The sequence below is a fragment of the Anas acuta genome, chromosome 1, assembly GCF_963932015.1.
Source record: "Anas acuta chromosome 1, bAnaAcu1.1, whole genome shotgun sequence".
Lineage (NCBI taxonomy): Eukaryota > Metazoa > Chordata > Aves > Anseriformes > Anatidae > Anas > Anas acuta.
Genome location: NC_088979.1, coordinates 85,384,383 through 85,397,578, shown reverse-complemented (window position 1 = coordinate 85,397,578; position 13,196 = coordinate 85,384,383). Strand labels below are relative to the sequence as shown.

The window sequence follows — 13,196 nt, the reverse complement described above, 5'->3', positions numbered from 1 at the left end:
TGGGGGGAGGGGGAGAACCACAATACTGTTTCAGAAGCCTTAGAAGAGCAACATTTGTTCACAGTGGGCTCAATATGTCAGGTGGCAATTTTGACATGACAAAAACTAATAAATTATATCTGCTAAGAAATATTAGACTGAATTTTTACAAGGAGTCATGATTTATGATCTGCAGATTGCTGGAGAGGAGAGGAGTAGAAATGAGCAGAGAGGAGGAGAGGAGCAAAGAAAGGAAAGAAAAGAAAGGGAAGAGAGATTAAAGTAGGTATTTACTTAAATACAGAGAAAAGAACAATATAATATTAAATATTGGATTTCCAGATTTTGTTTCCTTTTTAAATAAAATCTATGCTACCCTAATACAAAAAAAAAAAAAAAGATGAATAAGAAAGAAAGAAAAAAGAAAAAAGAAAAAAAAAAAAGAAGAAACAAGGACAAACAACCAAAAATATTTTAATAGAAAATTTCTCTAAATTCCTAAAAATTGATGACAGTATCAAAGCCAGAAGTGGTATTTGAATAAGCTAGACAGTGATTGCCACTTCAAGAAACTATTGATTTTTTTTTTTTTTAAAGTCTTCAGAGGGAAGGTACATGTATAAATACAATTTAAAAAAAAAAATCATTAGAGAAAGCTCAGAGGAATAAAGTCTGGAGAAAATGGTCAAGGTATGTAAGTATTGATGGAAGAGAACATACTTCGATGGCACTATACCTAATAGAAAAATGGGAAAGCATTTTCTTAGGAAGAATACTGACCAACTAATCTGACTTTATGTCTCAATATATTAAACAAGTATAATTTTGATTTAATGCATCACAATATTAGAGAGAAAGAAATGCAAGAAAAGCTACTAATATTATAATTAATTTAAAATACTATCGTAGTGTATTTGACATATCAACAATTATAATCAAATGAGCAAAATAAAACGAAAAAGTATAGCTTTAAAGTTGATTAAAATATTTGAGTAAATGCTGAAATGCACAAAAGTCATAAATCTGAAAAACTCCTTACAGTAGAGAATATTCTGTTTCACTTCATTTTAAATTTTAACTAATTTTTTCTTAAAGTCATTGCTTCCAGTGACAGCGGAAGGTTTTCTTTACCAATTGTCTGTATTTCAGAATACTACACTGTGTTTGAGAGAAAGGGACAGAGCATGAGTGGTCACAGCTTAAAGGTTTTTATTTCATCAGTAAGAATGGATATATTAAAACAAATATTTTAAGTTCTGCGCCAAACGTGATCTCTGAATAATTATTTGTGGCAAATCTTGGAATGCTTGAAAAATTCCAGAACTGTAAATTACTAATGCTAAAGAATATTTCAAGAGGTAATGGGAGAACTATGGTAACTTAAATTGCTAAACCACTCTGCTGATAATCCAGCAATTGCATAATTGAAAAATCAGTAAAGAATTGTGCTATAATTGCTGACACTCAGCTTGTTTTCGTTATGGAAAACAGTTCTCAAACAAACTGAATTAATAACACTGAGGTTAAAGTCTTGATCAATAAAGGTAACTGGTTTGATGTAATTTATTCAAGGAACTTAATGTGAGCTACTCAATTAAATCAGTCAAAGCATTTCAATAAAAATAATAATTTTCACTGCAGATAGCACACATTTTTAAACTGAGTTTATCTGCTAATTTTAAGATATTCATAAATTGTCCATCATTTTCATGGGCACTAAAGTATCTATTAGTGGATCAAATTTATTTATTAATCAGACTTCAGGTTGGCTGCTGAAAATTCCTACAAGTACCAAAAATTCGTATATTACTCCATTTTGACATTTCCACTTAACTTCCCTAAAAGGTGAAAATTGGGCTTTGGGGAACAAATATGACTTCCCAGACTTGCACAGTATGAAGCAGTTTGGCTTCCATCTCACTTGAAGCCATAAACTGAGCATTTCCTAACCGGCGTTACCTTGGATAGGACATACAGTAGTTAGGTCTACCTACCACATCGGACAGCAAAATCATCTTCTGCCTGTCAAACCCACAATAGTGGCCTTTCTTTCCTCCACCTCTCTTCCTTCCTACATCTGCTGAATGATTAGAGTACATTTAAAAATTTATGCGATGTAACTGAAAGTGTCCCTGCTCCAGGAAAAGAATGAACTTGATATCCTAAAGCAGTGATTGATTAAAGCAAGCATTGAGCCAGAGAGTGCAGAGAGGGGATGGTAGATAACTAGGCTCTGCATCTTTTCAAAGAGTTACCAGCCTTCTATCAAGTTATTTGAAGGTATAAAATACATGGACAGTTTTCTGGGGGAAAAACAAAGAAAAGAAAAAAAAAAAAAAAAAAGAGCATATGTGACTATCCAGCTTCTGAGCCATTCTGTCAGGTTAGGGAGACTGACTGTACTCTTTCTCTCTCAGTTAACATGTAATACTTCCAAGTAGAACGGAAACCATTGTAATAGAAGTTAGGAATGACAGAACATAGGAGATGACAGTCCAAATGTGCCATCTCTTTCCCTTTGAAGGTATGGCTTTTAACACATGGCATTAAACTGCTGAATGACAGATCCCTCGGAACATCTTCTACTGAAACTTTCAGTATGTATAAAAGAATTGTTGATTTGATAAGTGAGAAGGAGAGAATCTTTAAATCTTTAAAGCCTGAAGAAAAATCGTAAGTTAAAATATAGTGTACCCTTATGTTCTGATGAACAGTTTTGATGGTCACAAATTCCATTAGAAGCTGACTCCTCCTCAGAGAAAATGAATTTTGTCTCAGGGCTAGATTTAGCAAGAAGATACCAAGCTTTGCTGCAAGTATTAATTTATTTTCACAAATCACCTGTAAATTGAGATGGTATTATTACCTATGTTTTACACATCAGATAATAAAACCAAAATGGTGAAAATAATAAACTAGGTTGGCATCCTCACAGACAATACTTAATGGCTTTTTCGTGCTGAGCGAACAGGTGTCATTAATCTCAATTGTCTAAGAAGGTAGCAGAAACAAGTATTTGCACTTAGTGATCCACAAAATCAAAACTATGCACTGAGTATTTTGTATTGAGAGATTTGTTCAGTATGAGGAATCCTTTTGTTTAAGAAGTAGTTCAAATCTAGGTTTCCTGAGCACTATTCAGTTTCTTTAAGGAAAAGATGATCTCCTTGGTTTCCATAATTCCCTTCCTCATACACTACAAAACTTTGCTCTGCTATGAGTAACAACACCTGTTCTACATGGGAGAAAAAAAGTGATTGTACAGCCACATTCTCATATAGTGCTTTTAAGATTTTGTAAGATTTTAGAACTGTAGAATCATTAATAAGCATTTGAAAATTATGAAGTCTGAATTATTAAAATGAATTATTAAAATGAATACTCATTTTTAAATAATCTTTAGAAGACAAAACATTCAACACAACATACTGATGTTAGTTAAAACAAGCAAGAGTCTTGCTACTGTTCATAAGAATGAACAGTACTTGCTACTATTCATAAGAATACCAGCATAAACATAGACTGATGCAAATTATTTGCAATTAATTTTAGACATTCATAGCCTTTATACACTTAAAGTACCAAGTAAAGAATTGAAGTTCACTATATTCTATGTATTTACTCTTGCCTTGTGGGTAACAAATCAGAATTTAATCAAGGGAAATAGTCAAATTCTGGCCTCTGCCTTTAAATCTTTGGTTCTAGCAGTGCTAAGAGAACTACAGCTATTCAACATTTTTGGGAAAATTACATTTATACCCAAGCATTTGGTGATAATTCAAACACATGAATTGCTATCAAGACAATTTCCATGGGATCAATTAAATACATGAAGTTGAACATAATGTTGGCATTTTTGAAGTACTAACCACATTTTTAGCAGTAATATACCTTTACAACTAAAAAATATGAGCCAGCTTAAAAACCAGTATCACCACTAATTATAGTATTACTTCCAGAAGGAAGCTTATGTTGAATAAAAAACATTAAATGTAAACAGGCATAGTCTGTTAATTTACAGGGATATCAGAGTTCTACATTGTACCTTGAAAGATTCCTCGTCTCCATGGAGATACACTCAAAGTGTAAGCGACCGTGTCACCTGGTTCCACAGTAAGACTTGGTGAACCACCCACCATTGAAAGATCTGAAGATACCTGGTGAGAAGAATTCACAAAAAGGAAAAATAATCAAAAGAAAGTAACTTTGTAAGAACACTACAGATAACAATATCCATTCTACTTTCTTTGAAATGTAACATGCAATATTAAATTTGCTATTGGTAAGTCCTACCCTTGAGGTACATGAAACAAGTACATACTGCAAGAGTAGAGGTAACATATACAGACCATATCAAGTATAAATTTTGAAGTCCCTTGTCAACTCAAGTAGAAGTAACTCAGACTATGGAACTACTTGCATATGAGTAGAGTTGCACAGTCATGCCATAAATATTTTATGTATGTTTTCTTTAGAAGTATAACAATGAAATCAACAGTTGTCATCTATCTAGATACAGCAAAGCAAAATCAGAAGTGTTTTAACATCAATTGCTACACCTTGTGATATTAAACCATACTTTTTGATATGTCATATTTTGCCACATATGCAATGGCATGCATAGCAACTATTTGAACAATAAAATGACAAGTGCAATTTTATTATGCTGAACTTCAGATTTTGTACCCTGTAATTTCTACTTCAGATTTTGTACCCTACAGGATAGACTGGAAGTATTTTTAATTGTACCTCATTTCTTCATCATTCTTATAAGTTTGCTACAGACAGACTCCGTGATAATCTGCTCATGGAACAGACATTTAAGCATGAGGCATTACAAACCATACCTGATGATTATCTTCCTAAATTACTGGCTGTACAGAATGCCAGCAGATGGATTGCATGAATGCTTACATACCCTATTATGTTACTTCTGGCACTGGATGGAGCAAACTGGTGCTTAGTGACAATGTTCTAAACTGATACTGCAATTTCTGCAGTGAACATCTGACTGCAAGTGAGGATCTTCTACTTCAGGCATAGAATCCTTTAAAAAATATTTTCAGGATATCAAGTAGTACTGTAGCACACTATAATTTCTAACTACATTAAATAGCAAAGTTGGTTCTATGTCGTTTATGTGAGTTTTGAGTGAAAGAATGAGCCAAGTCTGAAAGGCTCAATTTTTTTTTTTTCCAGCTTATTTATTAATTTCACTACTAATGACAGCTAGCCTGTCAAGTATCCAAGTCGAATACTTGAATCCAAAGCTCTTCATTGCAACAGTAAAACCACTAGATGCATGGACCATTTTTTTTCCTTCTCAAAGTTACTTTTTTTTTTTTGTCAGTATGTTTTTGTTCATATTTTCTGGAGGAAAAAAAAAATTATCTTGTCTTCTGTAGTGTTTTTTGTCTACGGAGAATTTCTCTTATCGTAATACTTTTCAGAAAATTATGACATAACAAGGACAGGCAGAAAATAAAGCTATATTTTTAAAGTAGTCATTATCTATGAAAATTTAATAGGCAATCTGAATAGATTACTGAAAGTCATGGAAAAGCTACCAACTATAGAGCTATATTTCATTTGGATTTTTCCTTTAGTCTATGATTCTACATACTTTAAAAAATAATTCTTCAGTCTTGTGACAAAGCAACAAATGAACTTAAATAGAACATAATGGTTAATGTTCCATTATGAATGAGACATATTTAAAATTCTCAGTAAAGCATTTTAGTAAGGCTCAGTAAGGAACTACATGCATTCTGTACCACCAGAAGGAAAACTATTTCTATTTGAATGATTAAAACCAAATAATTTTAGACTATATGTTTTATAAATTATGGCTTATAAATTAAAGATAGGTTTGCCAAAGAAAACAGAAATGTCAAACAGATTTCTGTCATTCAAAAACATAAAAAATCACCAAGTACTGTCAGATGAAGGGATAACATGCAGTCAGTGCAGAAAGCGCAAAGTGGCAGAAATAGGCTTCAGTCCTTGATGAATTATAAGAGAAACAGAGGAACATTCTGGGATCGTGGAAAGGATAAAAAAGAGACTGAACAAAACTGGAAGACAGGAGAGACCAGACTGGAGATTCATTATTAAGACAAAACAAAACAAAACAAAACAAAACAAAACAACAACAACAAAAAAAAAAACAGGAAAGGAGGAGTTGCTATACACTGAGAATGGAGAAGTTGCACTTTATGGAAGACAAATTCTAAATAAGGTGCACCCCTACATTTACAGACCACTAGACCACTTCGTTTCAGTTTACTGTGAAGTTAGTAATGCATATGCAAGTATACATTAATGCACATATACATATATACAGTGCAGTTTAATACACTTAATATATCAGAGAACTGGGTCTGTGAGGTAAACCAGTGTGCACACTACCCTCCTTCTCGTATATTCTCCAGAAAGGACACAGACAGCTTTCCTTAGTTCTTCTAGCTGTTAGGAAGATTGTAAGAAGACAGTTCTAAGTTACGCAAACCAAGCCAGAGGTGGAATTCTTTCTACCTCTGTTTACACAAAAGCACAAAATAGGAAATGAAAATGCAAAAAAAAATTGCGCACCTGAAATGACAAAATGACCCAAAATTCAGACGTAAAACATCTATGAGCAGAATTGTATTTAGATTTTTTTTTTTTCTAATTATATATATAGTTTTGTGAACATTATGCTGGAAAGCAATTAACAATAAAAAAGAGGTTATGAAACTTGGGTATTACAAACTGAAATTGATTACTGAAGGTTTCCCTTATGATCTGGGGTTTCAGATGAAGAACCTTAAATCTGAATGTCTATTTAGGTATATTAGGTATAAATATAAGCTGATGCTTATATTTAGTTCATTTGCATTACTATCCAAACCTTTGTGCGAAAAGGTAAAGTCACATTTCTGTTTATAATTTTATCAAATTCATAAGCCCAAATATTCAGCACCACCACTACACACAAATTGCTTTTATATCGCATTTCCCCTGTTGGCATTCCCTGACAGAACATCCTGACATAATGTACTCCAACTACTAATACATACTGAAGGCTTATGTCACCATCACCAGTGCTTCACCACTCTTTCTCCATTTAACTGCTATATATTGAAAAGTGTTTCCACAAGGAGACAGATCTTGATAAAAAGGCTTTTTTGCTTTTTTATATTAAAAAAAAAAAAAAAGCAGCCCAAAAGAGCAGAACTACCAGAGCAATTATGCCTAAATTCTGGTTCCAGTGAGATACAGTTAACTTTAAAGTGAAAGAACTTTAACAAATAGATGTTTGCTCCATTGTGTTCTGCTGCTAGAATCCAGTAGCTTTAAGAAGTCTGAAAGACTAATTAAGACTAATGGACTGACTAAAATTTCACTCAAGATTTTACAGTAAATGAACTGATTTGGGAGTTACTCCCAGGAGATCCTTCTGGCTGTTCCTGTAACATCACATTGGACTCTCTTAAATGACTGGAAATGCAAGAAGAGGCGCACAGACAGCCACAGAAGAGTTTCTTAAACTACTATAGTTGTAAGTCTCATTATAAAATTGCTTATTTCCTTTAGTTTCCTTCATGTTCACATTATAAAGCCCTCGGGGATCAAATACTGACTATACTGAATATTACAGTAGGGTTCTAAAATGCACCCAAGACTTACTCATTTCATTATTTCTCTGGCAGTTATTCATGTTAAAAATTGCATATAACATACCGCCCTCGGTCTTCTACCACCTTTCCTGTCACAGTCTTTATACTCACTAGTATAATTACAGTTCCACGGTGCTCATTTTGCCTACCAGTATGAATAGTCACCATCTTATCATTAATTAATCACTACTATTCATTTATCTTTGTAATTAACCTATTTTTCTCTCCTTTTTAAGTTATTCACACCTCAAGAGCTCCAGTCTCCAAACAGTTCTCACTTTATATTACCTCCTACCTCCAATATCTTGCAAAGGTCTAGGGTTGTGACAGACATTAATCACTCCTAGTTACCTTTTAGATGTTCCTTACATTGAGCTTGGTCTTGCTCTGATGCCCACCTGATTTATACCAACTGCATTACTGACACTAACGAATCAAACTCAGATGGCAAATGGATACTAAATAAATATGTGTTCACACTCACACATGTACACAAAGCAATTTAAATTCATATCAGAATTCATACTAAGAATCTCACTTAGAATAGAATGAAAAGTGCTCATAGAGGTTTCAGGTTCCAATATGGTAAAATGTTGTGTAATGCCCGTCTACTTTATCTGTAGACATATTACACATATATTAATATAATAAAAATATATCTAGAAACACTCAGAAAGCTAAAAACATAGAGAATGAGAAACAGAAAAAATCTGGAAAATTCAGATTTTTGTAAGAATAACTGTAATAATAAATGTTAAGGAAAACTTGGAGTGAAGCAATGAAAGAACTTATATATAGTGAGTTTTAAGTAAACTTCCTTATAAATACTACAAAGAGATCTATTTCTTATTACAATGCATATTTATGAGGATGGTATGTAAGAGTAGGACACAATTTTAGTTTCAGATATAGTATTACGTAACCTTACATCCTATAATAATCTTCAAAACCATACTCACAAAGGTACCTGAACGTGCGTAAGAAAATCTGCTGTGGGTCCTTACTGTTAGGAAAATAGGGCCTAGAGTTTCTTCCATCAATAATGGTGAAAAAAATCACTTCTGATCTACAAGCTATCCCAAAGGAGACAAGATACTAAATTACTTCTACTGGTTTGTGGGAGTGGTAGTCCATTAGCATTTGTACTAAGTTGGAAGGAAGGAATTATAAACAGTTACAGACACATTAAATGGAATTTAGTGAAATAAGTCTTAAATTTCTTAAATTTCTTAAATTCAAGGATCTATTTCTAATTTAAGAATGATCAAAGAAAACCTGAAAACCTGAAGGTATACAGACATTTTGGAAGAATGGTCTTATTTATTAATAAATATTTAACATAAATTAAGAAATAAAGTAACAAATAGCAAAAAAAAACCAAAAAACTTTTTATTACAATATTTAATATTATTAAGTACATTAGAAGAATGTATAAGCCCAAGCTCCATGACACTGCAATTTAATTAAGAAAACACAATAAAGGAGGAGTTTAATAGACCATAAAATAAGAAGTTTCTCTTCTTAAGTTCAAAGTAAAAGATTTGACTGAAATCTTACAAAAAAAAAAAAAAGAATTCTCTTGTTTTGCTATGCAAGACTGTGTAGATAACATAACAAAATACTTTGGTACTACACGTATTAAAAAAAAATAAAAGTAATAACAGAAAAAGCTGAAATAGAACAGAACTTCTATATTTTTTTTGTGTTTGCTTTAAAGCCTGGTTCTACATACAATTATCAGTCCTTCAAAGTGGTAACAAAATTAGATGCTTTATTTGCATATGTTTTGTTAGGAAGACAATCTGTAGCATAATTAAGAAACAGTAAATCTGTGAAAGTTGCCCTAATATTTATCATGAAATCACTACAATCAATTGAGTGAAGAATTGTTGGCTTTCAGTAACTATAAATTTCTCCAAACCCACACAACATATGTTGCATCCTTTTAATCTCACTTCAGAAAACAAGAATTGTAGGATACCACAATGAAACCCAAATGTAAATTATTATTACAGTTATCATTGTGGCACTACAGAAAATTTGCTCAAATCAAACCATCTCCAAGGATTTTATTTTTAAATAATAGAATTCTCCACCATCTTACATTTCAAATCATTATTTATACTTAGATGTAAAGCATAAATGGAGATGATTTTTAAATGCTATAATTTTAAACTAATTTATTAGTCACAGATTTTAAAACCATTTTGCAGAACTGAACTATGGTTATTCAAGGTGGATAGGAATGGAAAGCCATTCTTCAAGATTAATGCAAAAATATTTTTTCCAGAGTTTTATAACCAAATACGCATAACTTCAAAAATGCCAGCTGATACTTCTAGCCAAAGTGGTAAAAAGATGTACACAATTTAATTAAATATGCTTTAATTCCACTATCTATTTGTATGATGGTAAAACTAAATTAGACGGTAATATGTTCAATGTTTCAAGAGTTGTTTCTTGAGAGTATGTAAAAATATTGGTAGGCTCAACTTACTAAAAATTTAGTGCTCTGCACCACTGAGCTAAAACTGGTGCTGTGACAGTCACTGATCCATCTGATAACCAGATTTTTTTCCAATACAGTCTCAAAAATAACAGATATAATAAAAAATATATAATATATATTTATATATATAAAAATTATATATATATATATATATATATAATAAAAGAAGCCCCTGTTACTTTCCCTCATCCTTTTTCAGTCCAAACATTGTAAATTCCTAAATTACTAGGAATCCATTTATTCTTGTAACCACTTTTATTTTGCCGCCAGCATATCACAACAATGAAATGAAACACCTTTCTATTTCACAAAGTATATACCCCAAATAATTTAATTCTTCCATGTACAGCTGCAATCTGAAGTTACCAAGAGTGCTACATAACCAAGATGCACAATCGAGCCAAGTGACCTGTCAAGACCACTAACCCTTTTCAAGAGACATGCCAGACTTAAGATCTTACCACATCCTTACTTGATTAAATAATTTCATAACCAGAAGACGCACAAAAGCTGCCAACTACAGTTATTCTTACATTCTTTGTACCTTTCATCACTGCTGTGAAGAATTCTTTGCCTTTAGGGAGGCAAAGACTGTTATAGAAGTGCTGGGAGGCAACGTAGAAACCAAATGGACTGAAATCAGAAGTATAGATAAAATTAGAATGGTTACAAGATGTACAGGTTTACTTGTGGTGATTAAAGAACAGAAACTTGATGAGGACATTGGAACTTCAGCAATGAAGTTACTCAAGTTGCACAGAATTTGTTCTCTGAGAATTGCACACACAGCTCCAAAAATGACAAAGCCTAAACAGGTCAGCCCCTCAATAAAGTTTTGCAGTATATGATTTTATTTTCTTGAAACAGCTGTTAAATTTCTATCCTTCATGTCATTCTTTCAATGACATTGTAAAGAGGATCTGAAATGGATATATAGAGAAAATAGGGAAAAAAAAGGCATGGAAGGAAAGAGGATTGTATAGTTTTTGAATATATATTTATTCTACAATGCTTCTGAAATTACTAGCAGTTTGTATAACCTAATACCTGAAAGGTAATTTGATTTAGTCTTGAGATTCCTCTAGAGAGTTTACTTTAATGGCATCTATTTTGAACAGTGCAAATTAAAAACAGTTATACTGCTGTTTTTTATTTTTATTTTTACAGCAAAACCAAACTTTGAAAGAATTAGGCACCTTTATAGCTAAAGTTACTATCAAAGGTGTCATTAGAAGCAACCATAACACACTATTCTATTATCTATATGCAGCATACGGAGTTTTATATAAAAATCAAAAGAAAATTGTATAAAATTTTTTGTCATGAGACTGACAGATTGGATTTTATAGAACTACTTCACACTTTCTACTCTTGAAGGATAATTTGTATCTAATTTTACAGCCACTAAAATCCACTTACATCGCAGTCACTAACCTTACATCAATTCATCATCAGATAAGGATATGCTCTCTGGCTGACATTCTATGTGCAAAAATTCTTTATGAATTCTGTTGTGATGTTTTTTCAGACCCAGGGGAAATTTAATCATGAGAAAGTCTTTTTGTTGTAATAGTCTGTAGAACAAGTTCAGTGGCAGTATCTCCCTGGGTTACACATCAATCAGCAGAAAATAGTTCAAAATTTTTCTTTTTTTTTTTTCAAGAAAATTTATGGAAATTGTCCTTTTAATCATTGAAAACTTTGTGGGTACTGGAAATATTCTGCTTAGCATTTTAAAGGTAGACTGATGGAGTAAAATACAAGCCTTGCAGCACTGCATTCCAAAGGCACTTATTCCCTCCCTGACTCTCTTGATACATAACAGTGGTTGCACAGACAAACCATACATTATTCCTGCTCCAGGTATGAGCAGTCTATATTGTCAAATATAGGAAAAGCATTATTCAGAAGGAAGAGGGCTTTCTTACTGGAATAAAAGAAAGAATTATTTCCCTCTTCCCCCTCCCAGACTTAATTTTCATTTTCAATAGCCACCTTTGCAGTAGTACCTTTTTTTTTTTTGAAGTTATAAGACACATACTGCGATTACTGAGAAACAGGGTAGCACATATACAGTGTAATTAACTTTTTAATGAAATGAGTTTTTATTATGTTAATAGTTTAATTTATTCAGTTATTAAAATGGAATAGCGATACTAAATTTACAACTCAAAGGCAAAATTACCTAAGTATTAATTCACCTGAATTACCTATTACTATCATGTTGTAAATTTTTTATTGTCATGCCAATAAATTATGAGGCTTTTCAGCTACTGGCACATCTTATACCATTCTTGATCTAGGTTGAGATTTCTTACTTAAGCAAATATACTTCAGCAGAGTATTTCTGGTTTTTAAAAGTACCATGTACTTCTCAGCTTATCTATGACAAGTCACTTTCATAGTGGATACACCACAACAGTGGAGGATTTAAGGGCCAAATCAATCAAATGACCATTTAAATAATGAAGTTATTTGCAACCCAACAAAATTCCAAAATATCCAGTCAAAAAAACATTTTAAAACTATGAGGGGGTAGGGAGGGCTGGTAATGATCTTTGCTCTGTTTCCACTATGATTTCCTCTATATAATCATTCATCATGTAGTGGAATTCCAAAGATGCTGGACTAAAAGCCAGGAGGAGTTATTAAGCTGACAGCATCTGCCTGCAAAAAGAAACTGACAAAAACAAAACCACAGATTGTAAAGCTGTGTTCAGCTTCACAACAGACTATCCAGAAATTACAGTAATGAGGCAGCATGGACTGAACAATAACAAAATTAATATTACTTGTTTTTCCTGTTGCCCTTTGTGAAATGCACTTCTGAGTAAATAAATATTTATTTTGCATTTCTAACAAGTTGTTGGTCACAGTTCTATCTTAAAAGAGACTTTCCCCTCTCTTCTCTATCTTTTCCCCTGCAGATACAGCAAATAATGGAGTTAGTTCCTTGAATATTCAGATTAGAAATGGATGTACTGTCAAGCAGTATTTCACAGGGGTGAAAAACAAACAAAAACAACACAAAACTAACCAGCACCAGCACC

General features: G+C 32.5%; 1 protein-coding gene across 1 annotated transcript in view; it reads right to left on the bottom strand.

Moving 5' to 3' along the window:
* Positions 1 to 13,196, bottom strand: part of CFAP47 (cilia and flagella associated protein 47) — a 296,518-nt gene that overhangs the window by 148,280 nt on the left and 135,042 nt on the right. Inside the window, exon 49 of the mRNA XM_068686651.1 lies at positions 4,025 to 4,136. Coding sequence (XP_068542752.1) covers positions 4,025 to 4,136 — 112 coding nt within the window. The remainder of the gene's footprint in view (positions 1 to 4,024; positions 4,137 to 13,196) is intronic.